This window comes from Thunnus maccoyii, chromosome 4 (assembly GCF_910596095.1).
Source record: "Thunnus maccoyii chromosome 4, fThuMac1.1, whole genome shotgun sequence".
NCBI classification, from domain to species: domain Eukaryota; kingdom Metazoa; phylum Chordata; class Actinopteri; order Scombriformes; family Scombridae; genus Thunnus; species Thunnus maccoyii.
The window spans coordinates 29,048,035-29,070,401 of NC_056536.1; the positions used below are offsets into that span (position 1 = coordinate 29,048,035).

Consider the following 22,367-nt stretch of genomic DNA (forward strand, 5'->3'; position numbering starts at 1 on the left):
GGCCCTCCCCTTCTGCATAAACGCCCATGCTTTGAAGATATGCTACGCCGGGGCTGGGACCTCTCCTTATCAGCTATCAGTTCAGCCCTTTACCGCCCCGCCGTCTGATGCATGCAGGTGCGGTAGTTACCATGGTTATACACCAAAGGCACTTCTGGTGCCTGCATTAGCATCGCAAAATATTCATCAATTACCCCCGCGGAGTCGGCGCGGTACGACTGAGCTCACAGCAGGAGGGAAGGCTGACTGAGAGCTCTGCAAGACTTCATCATCATCATCTTCTTCACCATGACTGTTTACACGCCCACAATGCAGATATTTAGATGAAAGGGATTATCTCTGCCTGCATTGTTTCCCCCACAGCCCCCCTTTTTTTTTTTTTGTTTTCTGCATTTTTCACCTCAGCTCAAGGCTTGTTGTGATTATTTGTACGCACGTCAGCTAGAATATTAGCCCAAGAAGTCACAAAGAGCAACTTAGAGCCTTCATTTCTACATAAACTGCATCAGAGCCTGCTGTGTCAAGCATGGCCTCTGAAATATGCATGATCGAATGCGCTTGAGGAATCCTAATAGTATGCGAGAGAGAGCTCCCACTAAATGCAGCGGAGTCGGTCAAAATCCACCCTACAGAGGAATCTGTGGTCATAAAAAACATTGAAGTTGGCAAAACACTGCTTTTAGCTGCTGCAGCTGTAACAAACATTCAATTCATCAGTCCGTCCAGAGAAAATATGGCTTGGAATGTAGCTTTAATCAATTCAAGCAAACCAGGTCCCCACCACGTCCTGTTTGGCCAAAAAAAAAGGATTAAATTGTCGTAATTTTGTTCAGTTTTACACCGACAGAATCTAAGAATCTACACTTGGATTTATGATTTTGAGTTATGACCCATGATAACTTGGATTAAGACTGTGTAGATAAAGAATAACAGCTACAGCGGGAGGTTTTGTCTCGTATCCTCTGCATCGAATGAACACTGTTCCTTTGTGCACCCTCGCAGTTTATTTTCATTTGTCTTAAAATAAGTTGTTATTGAGGAGCTTTATGCACCCTTCCCTCCCCCACCCCCAACCCCTTCAATCCCTAAACCCTCTCCCACAAGGTGCTTAGTGAACTACTGGTGCTTCAGTGTTTTGAAATTCTCAGGAGCTTCCTGTTTCCAAACGTGTCCCACCAGCATCGGATCTATACGCCTTTTAAAAACATCAGCGTTCTTCCCCGTGGAGATGTTGTGTGTGTGTGTGTGTCGCTGAGATGGAGAGCAGCCTTTTAAAAGGAGGATCTCCATATATAACCCCCTCCATATAATCTTTATTCTGTACCATAAATAGGTCCTTCCTCTTGGACGGACCTTGGGAAGAGGATGTGGGTGATGATGAGCACGCCTGGCTCTGCTGAGATAGCACTACGAGCTCCAGGTCTCCAGGAGTTTGAGCCGCTGTGCCTGGCGGCCAGATGTGGCCAGATGTAGAGAAATTGTCCATCATCAAACCACTCATGCACCTCCTCTGCTTTGTCCAGTCTGGTGTCATTGCTCTCCAGATGTCTGGAGCTTCTATCACAGAGCTCATTTCTCTCTAACATTGATGAATCTGGATAATTGAGAAGCGTTTTTAATTTACTATAAGAGGCGACAGTGGATATACTTTTTATTTCCATTTATCTTATTTTTTACAGTTGAACAAGACTTGGTCAAAACATAGTATATGGCTGGACCGTGTATGGTCAATGTGTGAAATTGGGGCCAATTTGTTACAGGGATAGTCAATGGTAGAGTCTATAATGTGAATTCCTGCATATTAAATGTTCATCTGAAGGGTCCCAGTAGTATTTGTTAAAGTGCACTGAAGTAGCATATCACATGACGTGGTTAAGCTATGTTTGAGTTAAAAAAAGATGTTATAAATGCAGTGATTGTTATTTGGAGTGTTTTAACTGCGCGCTCTCCCTCATGCCTCCGGTGCATAGAGAGCTGTTTTCTCTCCTACTCCGCGAGCTCGTGCTGGTCGTCACGGTCCGGATGCAGCTGAAGCCACGCAAACCGACATTGGAGGTCTCTCACGCGCGGCAGCCCCGGGCGCACCTCCGCATGAGCTGCCGACATCATCCCGAGGAGCGATGTGATGCTCAGCGCCGCCACCGAGGCCGCAACAACGCCTCCACATGCTCGTGCAGTCGTGCAGTCATGGCGTGTGAATCCGGGTGCAGATCGAGGTTGGGGCGTCTGCAGGGCGCTCGAACGTGCAATAAATTTGGGAATGAGCTGCACCCAGTGGAACCGCTGTAAACGCTCCCCTGAGGACGGGATAGGAAACGGCCAATGGAGAAACTCCAACACTTGGGCGGTTGACCAATGGTGTAACTTTATCACTCAGTCAGTCAGAGACGTTTCACAGTGACACGGTTTCTAAATTACCCCAAATCTAGTTTGGCATTTCTGTGCTACAATTTCATGTTACTTATACGCTGCACACAAGTGGAAATGCAGAAAATTTAAAAAAGATTTTGCTAAGAAGTTTTTATGCTCGGCTGAGGTGGAAAAGTTGATGTATCGATAAAAGCAAAATGCAACAAAGTGCAGCGGAAACAGAGCCATAATAAATAAATCATGACTTAACATCCACTGAAGCAGTGGATAAAAAAAAATCAACTCGGTTGTGACTAACACTCCACAGATTAACACATGAAACAAACGTCATATTTCCATCATGTTTTTACATTGTTTTTCACCATTTGAGTTTGATTGCCGCCCTGTTAATTACATCATCTCCTACGAACGCTCTTCTTCTGCAAAGGTTTAACAGCAGCTCCACCAGCTCAATGACCAAACCTCTAATATTTACAAGTGCAGTTGGATGATTTTGCATATTTTCAGGAAATATGGTTGAAATTTGCTCTAAATTATGTGCAACAAGCTAATATTGGCAGATTTCTTGGTTTAGCTCTTGGCAGTAGTCGGGGCCGATGACACATTTTGTTACCATGGTGATCTTCCCCGTTTCTAAAAGTGCGTCAGAAAACCCGGGTTAAGCCCAAAGATAACTGACTAATCTGCTGATATGGCTTTGTAATACAGAGTCCCGCTCTCACCTTCCGTGACACGGTTTGTTCATACTACTCGGCTCTAAAGACCGGACATGAAGGCCGCTCATGACCTGGATTCACTTGTCTGGCCTCAGCAGCTTGTCTTGTTCAGCCTCCACATTTTTTCCAGGCATGTCAGAGTTCAGTCATTTGGTTGCGAATATGACTCACCAAGGGATCAGGTAGTAAAGACGTTTGCTGACACACATGGAAATCCAGTGAGGAGCTGGACTAAACGCAGTTGTTCCTCTGGCAGGCAGTCTGGTTACACGGCTCGTAGTCTGGTTGGCAGGGGACACCACCTCCTCTCTGGAGTATTTACAGTGGTATGAAACCTGCCTTTATAGGGGCCACGACAAATGGTTTTCATTACCGGGCTTTTTTTATGAATGCAGAAATGAACTGAAGAGCAGACTCTGAATCCTTTCACATGTGAGCCATTTATTAAGGTCACCGCTGCTCTGGAATGACATTGTGATAAAAAAAAAAAAAAAAACCTCTAAAGTTGTACATGTGAAGGGGATTTCTGTTGGCCTTGCATGTATCACACAAATAGCTAAGCCAGACTAGAGCCGGGCCACTAATGATGGCTCACCGGCTACAACTCCTGACTTCCTAATGAGGTCCGACTAAGCCGAGGCTTCATGCAAATTAACACAAGAGGCCTCCACCGACCCCACTGGGGGCTTTCATAGCTCCAGCTGTAGACCCCTGCACATCTCCTCTCCGAGGCCCGAGTGTCACATTTCTTGTAGGTGGATTAGCTCTCCGTCCTCACATGGAGCTGTGCACATTACTGCCCATTAAACTGTCTGCCCCCTCAATGGGGGTTTGTTCCCCATGAGTCTGATTTACAGCTCTTAATTCAGAATTTCCCTGACAGTTCCCCCTCTCGCTTTAGCCGCCTTCTGACCAGAAACAGTTAAGATGGACCATCTGCTAACGGATCATCGCTTTCTATATCTTTACTAGAGCTGCAGCTAACAGTTATTGTCGTTATCGATAAACCTGCCAGATATTTTCTTGATGAATTTAGTCCAAAAAAATGTAAGAAAATGGTGAAAAATGTCAAGTCATCATTATCAAATTGCATGTTCTGTCTAACCAACAATCCCAAACCCTGATATTTTTATTTTACAATCATATAAGACAAAGAAAAGCAGCAAATCCTCAAATTTTAGAAGCTGGAACAAGCTCATTTCTGGCATTTTTGCTTAGAAAAATTACAAGGGTCACAACTAAGGATGATTTTCATTATGAATGAATCTGTCAGTTATTTTCTCAATTAATCGATTAGTTGTTTGGTTCATAAAATGTCAATAAAATGTTGATCACTGCTTCCCAGAGCCCAAAGTGACGTCCTCAAATGTCTTGTTTTGTCCCGACCAACAGTCCATAACCTAAAAATGTTCAATTTACTGTCAGAGAAGACTAAAGAAACCAGAAATATTCACATTTTGTTCTTAAAAAATGACTTAATTTAATAGTTGGCAACTAATCGACTCATTGCAGCTCTATAGAAGACAAAGAAAAGATGCAGATCCTCACATTTTAGAAGCTAGAACCAGCTATTTATCAGTCAATCATCAACATTGTTGATCTTTTCAAACTGAAGTGTGTTTTCGCAGGGTTAAGTGTTGATATTATTGTTTGTTCTTAGCGGTAGGAAGATTCCCTGTGTCGTCTTATCTTATCAGGAGTTGCATGTGTGTGTAAATGCTGCTTTGAAGAGAAGGTGTGAGTGTGATGACAGTGTGGCAACGTCCTGCTTTACATGTCGTTTGCATTGAATTTCAGGTCAGTCACATGTCGCCTCCAGTGTTGCCCATAGGAGAGGAAATTTCCAGGCGAGTTTTCTTCCATTAAGACACACGTTTTATCACCTCCTTGACATTCTTGTGTCCAGCTCTCATTTATGTCCACATTACCATTGAGTTTTTCGAGCAGTTAGTGAAGAATCCTCACTTGGGGGGGAAAGTGGTTGGCGGAGTGGGGGGGTGACAATAGGCCTTTTATGTTGAGTTATCCTCATTCCGTTGTGTTAGCTCCAGGGGACCATGTGACCGGCTCTCATTCAGGTCATGTCGGCCTGTTCAGCCTTTGACCCTCTTAGAAGGGAAGCGAGTCCCCTCAATGTCCCATTCATCCCATACAGATGTCCATGAGCGTTAATGTCTGACACAGCAGAGGTATGACAATCCCCTGACAAGCCTTCATTCAGTTTCTTTTCAAGTGATGTGAGTCGTTAACTCACTACCACTAATTTCTGACTTTAATTATAAGATCTATCAGAAATTTTCTCAGAATTTTCTCCAGTTAGTTTATCATGATTGTGGTCCAAAATATACACCTGCTAATCATAAAACAAAACCAGCATCCACCAATGCATAATTAATAATTAATTAATTTAAAAAATAGAGCTTTTTGGCGTTAAACTGAGACTATATTTTGCTCCAGGTGCTCTAAGAAAAGTTACAGCAGATTTGTAGTCACTTTTTGTATATTCATATACCTTATTAGATCAAAAAAATGTTGAAAATAACAACACACACGACTATGACACAGCAGCACTTTGACCTAAATGCTAATGTCAGCATGCTAACATGCTAACAACGACAATACTAACACGTTGAAGTTTAGCAGCTAATGTTAACCACCGTTTGAGTTTAGCTTGTTAACATGCTAACATTTGCTAATTGACATTAATGCTAACATGATGGTTAGCATGTATAATGTTCACCATGTTAACCATATTAGTTCAGCCTGTTAGCATGCAAACAATGGCTGATTATAAACACAAATGACAGCTGAGGCTGATGGGAATGTCATTAGTTTTGTAGGTATAAACCAAAATATTGGACAATTGAAATTTTGACATGGCGCTGGATGAAAAGTCAGGGGGATCACCAAAGTTACTAGAGTTCATCCTGTGGGGAACATTCATGTCTTCACCAAATGTCATGACAATCTATCCAATCGTTGTTGAGATATTTCAGTCTGAATCAAAGTGGTGGACTGGCCAACGGACACGGTCATCCGTAGCAGCATAGATGCTAATTTGGTTGCAGAAAAGACAAAAAACACTGAAAAGAGGAACAGCAGATGGAGAGATGATAGCAAAGGGGGAAAAAATAAGTAAAACAAGGAAGTAGAAACAAAGCATTCAGCATTGTATTGAATAAATTCATACATTTTTATGAATTGTGTAGTCAGGTCAAATCAGTCGGGGATTTTTTGAAAATTTGACTAGTTTTTTTTAGTGTCTAGACTAAAAAGATGTTGCGTCTGTGCACAAATGTCTTTTATCATACTTCTTTTCAGTAAGTAATACAAAGATTTTGTATATTGAAACAAATTAACACTGAACTCTCTGCTTTATTTTTTAACTTTCTGTTATATCTTAAAACCAAAAAGAAATTCTGAGTATTAGAAAGTCATATCTGCAATTCACCTGTTGTAGAAAACACTGTTGAAGAATGTGATAGAATTTAGATATTATATATTTAGAGTTCCTTTAAGGATCCAGTTATTTTGATGAATAATGGAGAACTTTGCTGCATGTCAGTTTTGTTATCTAGGATGTGAAAACTATCTCCAAATCCCTTAAAATTGCAAATACAACCTTATAATCAGTCAGGATTTGGTGATTAAAGAGAGTTTTAGTTGAAGCTGTGACAGTCATACGCTGGTTCTCTCTTTCATCCACTAGGTGGACACACATTAGAGGCCTGCTGATGAGGACAGACTGGGCAGGACCGCCATATGTGTTAGTAATAAGAGGATAAGTCCTGTCTGAACACGAGCTCTTTTGATCTGGGTGATTTTTGATGTGTAGCTCAGCGTCTGGGCTGTGTTTTCTGATGACCTGTGCAGTTTTCCTGGGGCAGTCTGGGGCTCATTTGAGTTGATGTAAAGTATTTTGTCTTTGGGTTTTCCCCTGATTTCCCATAGTGGATTTATCAGTGTCGACATTATCCTGAAAACAAAGCTTGGCTTTTGCTCATCTCAGACATAGAAATTGAAATTCTGTGAATCTGGGGCAATTCTATACTCGCCAAACTGGCTCGACTGTTTTGGTCAAATCTGAATGACAATAGCTTGAAACAACTGACATTCATGTGAGCCCCCTGGGGGCACTTGATTTTGACTATAGGAAGTCTGGTGCGGGGTAAAGTCGATTCAGGTCAGGTCTCGTCTACTCAATTAGGGTCAAATTAAAAAAGGAATCACTCAACTTTAAAATGAGTACATATAGATCTGTTGGTTACAATTTACAAGAGTTGTTTGCAGAGGCGAGGATGTTTTCCCTTGCATATCTACTTTATTGTATTATCCTCCCACATTCTGGTCATGAAACCCGTGTTTTCTTCCTCCTGTTGTTGTTGCCTTGGCGCCCAGTCATTTTGTCATCAGACTTGGTTTAGTGTGTCTGGTATGTCTGGGAGTATGAGGATGATGTGGTTTTATTAACAGGGAGAGCAGATGAGTCACACAGGGTGAAACCCTGAGCTGTTCCCATGAACTCCGGACAATGTCCGGACAATCAGGTCCCAGCATTGTCTGGAGTGGCGGTTTCACACATGTAGTACAAAACAGGAGATTGTCCATGTCCGACGTGTTCTCACCTGCTGGAAATACTCTGTTTGGTTTAGGTGAGGGGCGGCGCCTGGGTAGAGCGCGCAAGAGGCAGGACATGATGCAAAAAGTAGTGTTTTGTTTACAGCATATCAAAGATGGCGGACGAGGCTGCCAGCTCATCCGTAATGATGACTGTTTTTGCATTGATATCAATACTCCATGTATCAATGAAAGAGTGGAAAGCAATATACATAATTAGTTAATATATAAATGACCTTTCTTCCGGTTTCGTGCCAGTCACATGGTAGAAACATCATCAACATGCCCACTCAATCGCTGTGAGTTCTCCGGACAATGACCTGCTGTATTCACATGTGGGCTCAATCAGACTTTACACAGACTTTGTACTAAAGAGCCGGCAGAGTCAAGTCCGTTTAATGTCCGGTCCAACTGATTCAGACATTTTTGTCCTCACATACATCTCCTCTGGGTAACGTCCAGATAACTTCAGTGTTGCAGCGCATGTGTGTGAAAGCAGCTCTGGAGAGACGACCACCCCAAGATGCTGTGTCCAAGTTCAGGTTCAAGTTCCTTTAGTTGTCATGTGACCAATAAGTACAGTGACGCCGTCGTTGGCCATGAAAATCTGGAAACACTATAAATGTTTAGAAAACCTTCGAGCTGCTGACCAGTTCAGACGATTCTCTCCTAATGCAGGCTGCTGCTGAAACACTCATTCATGTGAAAGAGGAACTGTACTAGATCTGAAATAAATAGTTGATTAATTGATTGACAAGATTAATCTTAACTATTGATTAATTGTTTGTTTTTGAGTGAAAATGCCAAATATTCTCTGGTTCCAGCTTCTCAAAAGTGAAGATCTGATGCTTTTCTTTGTCATATATGATAGTAAAACAGCTGTTGACTCTGGGAAATTATAATTATATTTATTTTCTAAAGCTGAAATGATTAGTTGATGAATTGATCAATAAATTGGCAACTATTTTGATCATCAACTAATTGTTTAAATCATTTTTCAAGCAAAAAACCCCAAACACAGTTCCAGTATCTCAACTGTGAGGATTATGTGATAGTAAATTTAATATCTTTGGGTTTTGGAGACAGTTTAAAGTAGAGTGGCATATAATGATTATTGTCATTATCAATTAATCTGTGGATTATTTTCACAGTTAATCACTTTGTCAAGTACAGTGAAAAATGCTATACTTTTTTAGAGCTCATTGTCTTCAAATGCCTGATCAACTGTCCAAAACCCAAAGATATTCAGTTCATGACGCATTAATGAAACATATGTGTCATATATGCATCACATCCTCAAATTCGAGAAGGTTAAACCAGGACGTGTTTCGCATTTTTTCACAGAAAATGACTAAACCGAAAAAAAGTTGCAGATAAATATTCTGTGGCTCAACTAATCCAAATAGTTGACTGATCGTTGCAGCTGTGATGTAGAGATGTTATCTTTAGGAAATCGCTTTTTTCTTTATTTTCTGACATTTTATTGACCAAACAATTAATCAGTTTTTCAAATTTATGGCATTTTTAACATAATGTGGTTTTTAACTGTTGGTCGGACAAAACAAACAATTTGTAGACGTCACCTGAGGCTCTTGTAACTATTTGTGGCCATTTTTTTCTTTATTTTCTAGCATTTATTGGACCAAAGTATCGATGAATCGAGAAAACAATCAACAGATTAATTGATAATAAAAATAAACATTAGTTGGCGCCTTAAACCTCCCCTCCAGCTCTGAATTCATTCAGATATCCTGTGACTTTTTTTTCCCCCCTCCTTTCCTATTCCTCAGCGCAGTCACACAGGACTCAGTCCAACACTTATTACCAATGTGATTGAGAAAGACAATCCTCTTAACACAGAGCCTGCTTTCTTTCTAGGGCACTGAACGGCTCTGTGTAGAACTCCTGTCAGTCCAGCCCGCCTGTCGGATATCCTCTCTCTGTTAACGTTCCTTTGTCCGCTACATGCTAGGGTCTCTTTTTGAAACACAACCCCCCTCTCTCTCGCCTCCTCTTTACGGCCCGAGCCCGGCAGCTGCAGGGTTAATGGTTAGCAGCAGCAGCGGCAGCAGCAGCAGCAGCACAAGCAGAGAGGCAGGAGTTGTAGGAGGAGGAGGAGGAGGAGGAGGGGAGAGGGAGAAGGAGAGGCAGAGAGGAGGTGGGGGCTGGTCCACAGCTGTTGTAGTAGGCAGGGTCTATTGGGGTAGGAAGCCTGCCTCACTCGCCCTGGAACAATGGGAGACATGGCAGCCTCTGCAGACAGCACAGGCACACACACACAATGCACATACCCAAGGACAGGCCTTTTCTAGCCGTAGCGTAGAGGAAACCGGCTTCCTCGCCACACTCAGAGGGTGACGGCACTTTCAACAGGGAGGAAAATAATCTCCTCCGCAGCCGGAAAACAGAAATGTGAGGTTGTGGCCTCTGTGTCGCTCTTTTTTTTTTCCTTCTTCTTCTTCTTCTCCTTCTTCTTCTTCTTCTTCTGGTGCCTTTACATTTCATGCTGCTTTGAGGAGATCTCAGATGACTGGATGACAGAAAAGGAGCAAGGTGAGCTGACCCAAAAATTTGTTTGTGAGGTAGGAGGGGGGTGGGGGGGAATGTGTAAATCTGTAAATACTGGTGCAGTTTTACAGCTGACATGGTGTTTCCTTTGGCCTCCTCTTTCTGCGTGTTGTGAGGGTGTTTCTGTGTCTCAAAGAAGCAGATTTTTACTTGTGTGAGAATGAAGTGATGTGACAGTGCCAGGACATGTGTTTTGTTTGGTTTTACGGTGTTGACTTGACATGAATGGACAGGAGATGACTCTGATTTGCTGTGTGTGTTTATGTTAGCAGTTGTATTCGTGGGCTAGCTTACATTTCAGGACAACAGCAAACTGCTCTGTTAGCACACGGTGTGGGTTTTTTTTTTATTGTAGCTGAACCAACACCGGCTCATGTAGGATTGTTTTGGTTGCGGCTAACAAAGTGTCATAAATCTGCCAAGCAGTAGGGTAGGTTGGTGTCGGGAGGACAGGACAGCCTGTTTGTAGTTGAACGTGTGATAAAACACTGTTATATCAGAGATGCGGGGTCCGTGATGCGTTTCCTCTCTGGGTGTGGAGGTTTGCCTGGCAGAGATTTAAGGATCCCTGCGTTCTGTTCGATCGCTCTCAGACATACATGGCGCACATCCAACCTTTCAGGCCTTTTGGGAAAGGGAGCTCCCATCCTCCAGCCCCCTCCCCCCAAACTCCTCTCTCCCCCCGCCTCCGCTCCTCATCCCAAATATTGCTTGTGTATGATTCGTCTCGGTTCATATAGCCAAACATCAGACAGGAAACGGCACAGAGGGGGGACCCCCGCCAGCCCGATTCCGTCTCACCCACGTCTTTGATATTTATCACAAACTGCGTTAAAGATGCAGACAATGGCGTCGTAATAGTGTGTCTGGTTAAAAAAAAAAAAGAAAAAAAAGAAAAATTGACTTTGGCCCACATTTATTTTCGGAGGGGGTGAAAGATTCAGTCTTTCCCCCCGTCTTGTTTAATTCCTCCATCTGAGGATTTAGGTTTTTGTCACATTGTTTACATCTCCCGCCTACACACTTTGCCTACACAGCAAGAACTTCAATCTGGGCCTTTCCAGATTGGCAGATGGAAAGGGTGGTGTTTGACATATCCTGAGACGGCCTTGCCGATTCCAAATCCCCAAGAGTGCGACTGACATGATTTAAGAAGCTTTTGTGCATTTCTTCTCTCTGCTTCGGCTGAGTCGCCTTTGAAATTTTTTTTTTTTTTTTTCTCCCAGACTTGCCCTCATTCCATGAATCTCATGGACTCATCCTCCAACAGCAGCATCTCACCAAACCTCCTTTGAAAACCTGCATTTGACTCAATATTTCATCATTTTCTCAGCATCCATCCGTCGTCGCTGAGTAAACGCTGGTGACGCGCGGCCGTCAAGGTCTTGTTTGCTTTTTTTTCTGTGTGTGTGTGTGTGTGTGTGTGTGTGTGATCTGCTGCCTTTTGTGATCTCGCTTCATGACACGGATCAGAGATCACGGTTGTTGTTTTTTCCCAGGACCAGGTGTACCGAGGAGGACACGGGCCAGACCAGATGATCTGCCTTTGCTCTATTAAAACCCAGATTGAGAGGGCAGATGCTCAACACCTCTAATCCCATTTCAATTTGACAAGATCTAAACGGATCAGGCCCTTGTTACCCTATAGACTCCTTTTGGAAATGAAGAGTTAATGCTGTAGCTCGCTGTCTACACATATCAGGGAGGTGATGAGACAAAACGCCGGCTGCGGCAGACGTGGCATCCCGTTTAAATGTTTTAAATGAGAAATTGAACATAATTAAGAGGGAACTCTGTTAATGGGGAATCCCACATTAGACTTAAAAAAAAAATCATGGTGTGGCACTCAACGCATGTCCTGTGTTATCAGAAAGACATTAAAAGAGGGAGTTCTTAAACGCTGTGTCTGCTGAATTATTCATCCATCTTTCTTTCATTACACTTTACAATGACTCAGAGATGAAAGGAAAGACGAGAGGAGGGGGGAGGTGGGGGGGGGGAGATCGAGGAAGAGAGCGAGATAGAATAGAGCGGGGGCTTGCGGTCGCGGCATCACTGGCGTCTGCCGAGCGCTGGTATCTCCCGAGGGCAATGGAGCGTCTTCCTCTCCTCCCGGTTTCCTGTTCACTCACTGGCAGAGCGGAGGAAAAAAGCCGCAGCCTTTCGCCTGCCACGGCCGACAGCACAGAGGTGACATTGGTCTCGAAACCACCTGACGCCACCGGCTCTCAAAACTCCTGCCGTCCAACTTTTCAAGATCTACCTCACACGCGGCCAAATCTTGTGGTTTCTGTCTTATGATTCACAGCGAGACACAAATAGGATTGGCAGAAATGTCAGGAGGTTGCTCTCGCCAAAAAACCTCGGTGGAGGAAGAAGAAGAGAGTTTACTGAAATGTGATTTTTTTTTTTTCCTCCTTCAGCTCCTCGGTTGTGTTGTTGGGAGACAGTGGTGCCTGACAGGAGACTGACTCCTCTTCAAGGATCATAACTGAGAGCTGAAACCACAGGTGAGCGTGTTTGCGTGTCAATTTGAAAAAAAACAATGCAAGACTCAAAATGAGGCAATTTCTCAGTTTGTCACTTTACTAGGGATGCTACTAATGATTATCTCCATCATCCAATAATCTGTAAATTGAGTTATTTTGTCGGTAAAACGTCAGAATAGTAAAAAAATGTCCATTACAAGTTCCCAGAGTGCAACAGTGATGATGTCAGACTGCTTTAGGGCTGATTTTTTCATTCTTAGTGTTGTTGTTGTTGTTTTCTCAATTAATCAATTACTTGTTTAGTCTAGAAAACATCAGACAGTAGTTAAAAAAGTCCAAGGTGACGTCTTCAAGTTGCTTGTTTTGTCTGAACATCTGAAGATTTTTATTTTAAAATCATATAAAACAGAGAAAAGCAGCAAATGTTCTCATCTGAGAAGCTGGAACCAGAGATCATTTGGCGTTTTTAACTGAATAATGAAACGATGATTAATTTTCTGATGATCCACTGATTGATTAATTGTCTAATAGTCTCTGCTGTTAGTTATCAGCAGAGGATGTGACAGTTTGTAGTGACAATCAGCTGATCAGAGCGAGGTGAAGATGAATCGATTGATTTGCTTGTGACTCCGTCGCAGCCTCTCCCGTGTGACTCTGCTAGTTTGTTATCAGGCTGATCGGTTGATACTTGCTCGACTGGAAATGAAAAAGTGTCAGCGCCGCACACCCGTGAAAAGTTGAACCAACCTTTGCAGCAGCAGCCGCCGCCGCCGCTGGGTGATTTGTTTAAAGGACACTGAAGCTATTTATTTACAGAACATGAGACAATAGTTTTCCTCTGGTGTCAAGTTACACTTTGTTTTCTGATGAAGTGTCCTCACAGCTCACATTTTTTTCTATGAACAGGTATCCCTTTGAGTCATTTCAGGGTGTACAAAAGCACCACATGCTCAGCCGGCTCAGAGGCCAACACATGATCCCGCATGTTTTGTTGAGCAATTGGATCTTTAAGCTGCGATCGCTGCGCTTCACTGCACTTTGTTTACATTCGGCCAAAGCCATGATTTCATGTCTGTGTTGTGAGAAGGCTTGATTTTCAAAAACAAAACAAAGCTCAGTGCTGACTTTGACCTCCATTCTTATCTGTTTTGCCCTTTTTTTCCTCCATTTTTATTATCAATTACAGCATCCTCGCTCTTTCTGGTACATCTCTTCCTTTTCATCGTCATAGAAACAAAACAAAAACTCTTTAAATGACCTGATAATTGCGAATGTTCTGCAGAAGGAACCACATTGTTGTTGTTAGCTGGCGTGCATAAAGTTTGAGGGCAAATATTACACTTGTGTTTCCACTGATGGTTATCTTATGAGGCCGTTTCATTCGCTGCTAAGTTAATTTACTCTATTTTTCTCATCCAAATCATTTGTTTGTCCGCTTATCTATAAAATTTGTTTTGCTCTTCGCTCCTTTTAAACATGTTTCTCCTTTTCCTTATCGCCGCATTCCATCGAACGTCCTAAAATAACTAAATTGTGTGTCTGAGAACGGCTCCAGCAATCAGACCAGTAAGATGTAAATAAACGCACAAGCCGACGTCGTCCTTATCTCGCTCCAGTGGACGCGAGAGTGAGATTCATTCACATCACAGTCTCCGGTCCTATCACAGCACGCAGACTGAAATAGGATATAAAGACGTTTGTGTGTGTGTTTTTTTATGGTGTTTTCCTCTCTGTAATGAATACAGATGTCCTCCCCGTCGTTCCATAGGAGGAGGATAAAAAAGCACAATCTGCCAGGCGGCGAGGCCACTCAGCAGCGCACTCAGCAGAGCAACAACATTAACTCTCTTTGCATTCCCCTTGTGGCTTTCTCTCTCTCCCTCTCTCTCTCTCCCTCTGTGTTGGGCTCCTGACAGCACCAGCGGCTGTAAGTCTGCCAGCAGAGCTCAGTGGAAGGAGCTCCCTGGCACTGCTGCCCCGCTGGGACACACTGAGCCTCTCCTTTCGCCCTGTCAATGAGCCTCTGTGTGCTTTCAGTTTCAGGCCAGTCACAGTCTCCTAAAGCACCACCGTGACAATACTGCTGGCCCGGACTCCCCTCGCTGTTTCTTTTGCTCTCCGGAGGATGTTAATTCAGACATTAATAACAACCGAACCCTTCATCAGTCGATCGGCCCTTTTGATCGGACGTCAGGAGTCATTTTTTTAGATGTGAAGGCCTGTTGGACGCGACTCGTTTTAAGAGATGCTTCTTTCTAGCGGCGTTTTTTTTTTTTTTTTTTTTTTTTTTTTCTCAACGAAGCTTGTGACGTTAACTCTGCACATCAAAGGAAACCACAGCAGCAGCAGCAGCAGTAGCGGCGGCAGCGGCGGTGGCGGCAGCACCACAGTTTCATGTTATATTTAGCATCACTTTTGTTGTCTTTTTGCTCCACGCTGTAATTTACATGTGAATGTTCGCAAAAAACACACACAGCGACAGAGAGAGAGCGAGAGAGAGAGAGAGAGATGGGTGCATGTTTCTTGACCCTGCTGCCCGGAGCTTTAATGTGCATTAGCGAAGAGAGAGAAAAAAAAGCTGGTATTTATAACCACTCAGTAACGTTCCTGGATCCAAGGTCAAACGGATGGCTAATATCTGCTTCCGTTCTTAGATGGGCCGCATTGATCAGACCTCCATTATACGCGTGGATCCGGCTGCGCTCAGTCAATCGCGGCTCAATAAGCGCCCTATACTTTTGGACGGTGCTGCTCAGATTTGTCAGTCGAGTGTTTGCGATCTGCAGGCCGCCGATGTTCAATAATCTTCCTGTAAACGCTTTGCAGACAGCTCTCGTTACACAAAGCCTGGCAGGTCTTTACTGATTACTTATGAAACTGTTTGAAGCTTTTTCCCAGCAGTGTTTTATACTTTGTGTGTGTGTTATGTAGATATTCAGGGCTCGGTTATGGGGAGTTTTTCTATACTGATGCCAATATGATAACCAAAATGATATATTTTTGACACTTAACACTGAGGACTATTAAAATGTTTTACTACAAAATGCTTTTTTTTTAATTTAAAGGACAAAGCTGGTGTATACGATGACATATACAGCAAATATTTCTCCCTTTTTTTTATTCCCCTATCCCTCACAAGAACAAGAACACATGAGCTAAACAATAAGACCCAACAGCAACATAAATATAAATGAAAATAAAACGATGAGTAAAACAAGAAGACAGAAGAGACAAAACTAAACATTAACTAAAGAGATGAATAAATAAAGATTAAAACTACAAGTCCAATGAGTTGAACCAAACTTTTCTAACTGATTGAATGTAGAGCCTGGTGATATGGCCTATAAATAAGATAATATTTCAATATTTTTAGGCTGTATCGTGATACATAATATGTATATCTATATTTTGAAATCTCCTCTAAACTACTGTAAACTACTAAATAAACTACTGTTACATTAAAGTTAAATAAAATACTGCTGTCTGTCTGTGGCTCTCGGCTCCAAGCACATCAGTTCCTACGAACATCTCGACAACTTCTGGATGGATCGCTGTGAAATTTTATACTTTTTTATATGAATCTTAATGACTTTGACGATTCTCTGACATTTCCTCCAGCGCCACTATGAGGTTCACATTTATGAGTTATTATGAGTGAAATGTCTTGAGAAATATCAGATTGCCATGAAACTTTGTCCAAACATCCATGACGTTCCCATCAGCCTCAGCTCTGCTTTGTGTTAAAGGCTAATTAGCAAATGTTAGCATGCTGACTCACTTAAAGTAAGCCATGGACTCACAAAGTCATACTAGCACCAAGCTGCTATCATAACTGTAGACTCGTAGTCTTCTTAATAGTTTTGGTCAATAAAGTAGGTGTGTGAAGTAGAGGAAGAAGATACTGTATGTCAGGCTTTGGCTACACAGATGAACTAACTTCTGGTTTTAGTCATTGTATTTGTAGACAATAACAAACACCAGACTTACCCTTTAACAAAATATGCCAAACATCTCAAATGCATGTTATTTTTATACTGTTATAAAACTTGAGGTGAACGTATGTCTGTATATGCTTCCTCTACTTTCTCCTTGTGATGACGTCAGATTGTTCTCACATGTCTCCAAACGGCCGTCCGATCTGTAGTCTCTGTAGCTAAGGTTGTTAAATGTGTTGTTTGCGTTGTTCACTCGCATATTTCAGATCAGATTCAGGTCTGAACATGTACGGATGTATTTGAGAAGTTCCCATTTTGAGTAAAGAACTAGAAAAACAAGTGAAACTCTACTAATACTGTTTGTTTACGTAGCATCCGGAGCTGGCGGAAGTCGGTGGGGGTCAGAAACCAGAAACCAATCAGAACAGACTGGGCTCATTGGGAAGGGGGTCTTTAAAGAGACAGGAACTAAAATGTCCTGTTTCAGACAGAGGCTGAACTGAAGGGCTGCATGAAGAGCCAGAATAAGATAAATAAGGAGTTTTACTTAATTGTAAATCATGCAAAGATATTCCAGTAGAGCCCCAAAATATAAATATAGACCTGGAAATGTGCAGGTTATGTCCTCTTCAACATGAAGCAGCTGCACAAGAATTATAATTATTTAAATCAGGAAATAAATCATTACATAAAATAAATAAATCAAAGAATGAGATTATCATTATTATTTGTAATAATCTGACTGAGCACTTGAGATACATTCCTGGAGAGCTAAGGCACATTTCTAGTTTGAAACCCAGCCCTGTAAATATTTGAATGTTTCTGCATGTTTTTATGTGTAAACGGCGGTTTGTTTGTTTGTGTGTGTGTGTGTGTGTGTGTGTGTGTGTGTGTGTGTGTGTGTGTGTGAGTGTGTGTGTGTGTGTGTGTGTGTGTGTGTGTGTCACCTGTCCAAGTCCGGTCTGACACATACATGTAACTGTGCCATTTCCTGATTGGCCTGCAGCCACAGAATCAGGCTCGTCTCATCCGCTCTAATGACTCCTTAAGATGTGACAGTTGGATCTGGGTCCACGTGGACTTACCTACTTCCCCTCACATCCCTACACACACACACACACACACATACACACACACACCTGGAGCCATGCCTACTAGACTGGTGCTCAGCCATATGCCCTGCAGTGTATCATGCTCACTGACTCAGGCAGCCTGTGCACTCAGCGTGGTGCTGCGGCTCGATCTGTGGATTTATTGAAGCTGCAGAGGAATATGGAAAACAAAAGCTTATCTTCCTACACAGGCCGAGTATCTCAAACAATGCAGGATGGACGGATTAATGTGTTTGCCCTGTAATCCTCAGTATATAGAAGGTACGGTGATGTAGATTCAGCAAGGAGCTCTGCAGTGTTAGATGTCTTCGCTGCGTTGACGCGGACAGGCTGCTGTCTGTTTTTAGTTGCTGCGTGCAGAGGACTAAACTCTGAAGTAGTGTTGAAACGAAATGTTGTGGCTGTCAGATAAACAGAGTATAAACAGGGTGTAATGGTGGTAATAACGTTAACGTCACTCTTGGAGATGAGAACAGAGTCTGATGTGAAGCAGACCTCAGTGAACTGGTATCCCCGGTGTTTGTTTTGGTTTGCTTTGAGAACCAGACGGGTGGGGTTTACTGCAGCAGGGACAGATACAGATACAGTCAGCTACGATACCTTAGACACAAATTGATTCGTGAATGCTTTCTTTCAGCCAGTGTCTCAATGTCATGGCACTTTATTAAATCCTTCTGTGAGTGGCAGGAGGAACAAAGAGTGTAATATCCACCGGGGGATTGTGGGAACATCTTAACTTCTCAAAAATCCTGTTTTTGTTCCCCCTGTTTCACCCTCAATGTTGTCATCTGACTGTCCAGCTGCCAAAATCCAGACAAGTCGATAAAAAACGTTGAGTCTTGTTCAGTTATTACCGTGTGGCGTGTGCTGACAGCTACAGGAAAAGCTCGGCGGACGTCTTTTACCCTCCGTCACGCCTCTCAGGCGACACACAGGCCACCCGACCTGATTGCGGGAGGTTGTTGAACCCGGTGAAGCGTGAGAGAGGTTTTGGCTCTACTCAGGGCTAAAAAAAAAAAAAAAAAATCCATCTCCACCGTATGTTGTGGGTTAACTTTTATTGTTAATTCATAGTTTCATAAGTCATTTATTTATAAGCTATAGTTAATTTATAGATGATATAATGGAAGGTATATGTCAGAGCAGCTGTCTTGTTTGTTCGACAGTGAGGTCAGAAACTCTGATGTGTATATTTATATATACACATCAGAGTTTTGATTGAAAAGATCAGTTGTCTCAGGGCTGCAACTAATAATTATTATCAATATCTATTCACCTGCAGATTATATTCTTGATTAGCTGATTAATTGTTTAGTTTATGAGTTGTCAGAAAATGGTGAAAATGCCCTCAGCTCATAGAAAAGTATTAAAATGTCTTGTTTTGTCCTAACAACAGTCCAAAATTCAAAGATATTCAGTTCACTATCAAACATGACGAAGAAAAGCAACAAATATTCACGTTTTAGAAGCTGGAACCAGTAAATTTATGGTATTTTTGCTAGAAAAATGACTTTAAAATAGCTGCCAATGAATTTTCTGTTGATTGGATAATAGATTAAACAACTAATCGTTGCAGCTCTAATCACTATATATCAGTATATTTTATATATATGTATGTGTGTGTGTGTATGTATATATATATATATATGTGTATATATATATATATATATATATATATATATATATATATAGTGCAGCACAAATACAAACTTTTACAAGTAACTTTTACATGTACTGTGACTTAGACTTAGAGTAGCTGACACGTCTCGCCTCGTGTTTGCAGAAGTGAGCATTACTGGCTGCAGAGATCGTGACGGTTTCAGTGTTGCCTTCTGTGTCACAGATGAGAACAATGTCTGACGAGACAGAGCAGAGAATGTGCGACGAGGACTTCGGTTCGGACGAGGAGGGCGAGGAGGCGGACGTGGAGTCTTACCTGGAGGACAACAGCAGTGAGCTCATGGACCGACTGAGAGAGCTGGAGGCGAGTAGACGAGGAAACGCAGTCTGCGACACGAGATTAATATGAATTAAAAATGTTAATTAAAAAATTAAAAAGCGGCTAATTGAGTGTGACTCATGTAATCCTGCCGTGAAGGTCACTGTCCCTCACATCCTCAAAGTCAGTGAGAACTACGGTAAACATAAGAACAGTTGTAATCCATATATTGAAAAATCTTTATCTTGTATGATTTGTTCATTTTTTTATTTTTAAAAACAGGATACAGTTAAATATCCATGATGCTCAGAGCAAATTGTACTATTTGTACAAGGAAAGTTGGTCTGTTGATGTTCGGTAAAACCCTAAATTACAAACATATTGTCTGATGGAAAAACAACAACAGTGTCGAACTTTATGTGAAGCAGAATTTAACCAAAAGTCAAAAATCTCTGTGTGCAAAGTTACATTCAAGCAGATAAACATCAGATTTAGAAACAAGCAGGTTTAATTTTCTCCTGGAAGAGAAAAGAGTTGAAAATGAAATCCCGTTTCATGTTTTAGAGCTAATTATACGACAATTTAAAGACTCGTTCTAATTTATTTTATTCTTCTGGTTTGTTGGTTAAAAACTTCAGTTGTTTGTTAGGAAATTTTTTTTGTGGCTGATTTTTTTTTATTTGAAGAGCTGTTAGCGGAGACAAAGTTCCTTGTTTGCGATGTAATGTTATTTATAAGAAGTTAAGTTTTTGTCAGACAATTGTTTCAGCACTGCAGCTCTATTTTCGCTGCCTTTTGTGAGTCCATGTGGGCTGGGAACTATTATAAGTATTTTTCAGCAACATGTTTTATTGTTATTTCCCTCGCAGGCAGAGAATTCTGCCCTGATGTTGGCGAATGAGAGTCAGAGAGAAGCTTACGAGAGATGCTTGGATGAGGTGAGTTGACGAACAATATGTTGTTATTTAATGTAGAAACTAAAAATGATCCATTCTGCTCTGAAAGTTTAAAATGTAAATTCTCTTCTGTTATCAGGTGGCCAACCACGTGGTTCAAGCTCTGTTAAATCAAAAGGTAACGTGAGGCTTCGTTTCTGCGTCTGTGTTTGGATTCATCACAGAGTGAGGTCCGTCCATTCGTTATCTTAACTGCTGTGTGTGTTACTCATACAGGATCTGAGAGAGGAGTGCATCAAACTGAAGATGTTGGTGTTTGACCTGGAGAGACAAAACCGAGCGCTTTGTGAGCTTTTTCAGCAGAAACTACCCAATCACCCCACTGCTCACTACCAGGTGAATGAACTCGTCTTCCTCCTCCTTTAACGATCCGTAAATGATTGTGTTTCATGTACATTAATATGTAAGCAGCATCGTGATGTTGTAGCTGCTCGAGAAGGTGTTCATTTTAACTACTTTAATTACTGGGTATTTAAATTTATAACAATTCATCATATTTTATACATTGAATATATGTTTTATTCATAATAATTTAATCTGCACAGTAACCAGTATGTAGAGCTGACAAAGAAGTGTAATGGAACCAATTTAAGTAGCATAAAATGTAAATATGTAAAGAGGAACTCAACTGATTGAACTGTATAATTACTGAATTGCATAATTACTGTAATTACTGCATATATGAAAAAGTTGTATAAAGCCTTTTGTGGCTCCAGAGCTGATACGCTGCCTCAAGTGATGTCACTTGAGTCAGCATTAGTTGACTACAAGTTTGAAAATGAAAAAAAATCTGAGGGTGTGAAGTTTGAAAAAACTGATGTTACCAGACTTCTGGTGCCTGCTTGAGGCTAGCAGCTCAAGGCTACATTAGCTGCTACCAGCATAACACACCCAAATCGCCCACCCAACTGTCAGCAGTTGAGTTGCATTGTGGGTAATGTAGGTGCCAGGTTTTGACAAGAAGAAGAAGAATGCCTGGAATAAAAAAAGACAATCTCTGCTGACAATCTGCTGTTTTTATACTTTTTTAAATTGAAGTCTTATTTATAGGAGTGCAACGCTAAATCTGTGGAGTACTCTTTTCAGTAAAGTACAGTCACTTAAAAAATGTACTTATGAACAGTACTTGAGTAAATGTACTGAGTTACTTCCCATCTCTGTTTGAATATCAGTGCACAGCTCTGATTCTCAACACCAGTCGGAGCTGCTAATTTATTTTTTCACCCTCATTCTTTCAAACAGTAATAGATCTCAGTATTGTCACTTCTGCTCTATATTGTTCTAACAGATGTCAGAACAATGCAGCTCCTAGTTGTCTGTGTATACAATACCCCGTAGTGTATACAGTGTCATCATAATTGCCTCATGAATCTCCTGTTACAGGTCCAGGCGGGACCCCTCCCAGACTACAATGCACAGCTGCACAATGACTCTGCCAAACAGGTGGAGCCTGCACAGACTGAAGCACAAGCCAAGGTGTTTATTTCAAAGCTCACACAGCAAAGCCTCAGCAAACATTAAGAGTGAAACAGATGGATTATATCACGAGAGCACAGTCCCCACCTATATATGTGTGTGTGACAATATAACCGCTCTGACATTTGCTTCACTATTGTGCTTTAAAAAGACGTCCGCTGCTAATCTCCCTCACACTCACTTCCTGTA

General features: G+C 41.8%; 1 protein-coding gene across 2 annotated transcripts in view; it reads left to right on the plus strand.

Annotated features, from left to right (window-relative positions):
- The window catches only part of nckap5l (NCK-associated protein 5-like), a 38,156-nt gene that overhangs the window by 5,627 nt on the left and 10,162 nt on the right, over nt 1-22,367 (plus strand). The window contains exons 1-7 of one of the 2 annotated variants that reach the window (XM_042409322.1): nt 10,161-10,256; nt 12,695-12,781; nt 19,651-19,791; nt 20,616-20,684; nt 20,782-20,820; nt 20,919-21,038; nt 22,086-22,178. In XM_042409322.1, coding sequence (XP_042265256.1) covers nt 19,651-19,791; nt 20,616-20,684; nt 20,782-20,820; nt 20,919-21,038; nt 22,086-22,178 — 462 coding nt within the window. In that variant the 5' untranslated portion in view covers nt 10,161-10,256; nt 12,695-12,781. Of the gene's footprint in view, nt 1-10,160; nt 10,257-12,694; nt 12,782-19,650; nt 19,792-20,615; nt 20,685-20,781; nt 20,821-20,918; nt 21,039-22,085; nt 22,179-22,367 lie in introns of those variants that run through there. The other variant, XM_042409321.1, reaches the window with a different exon arrangement.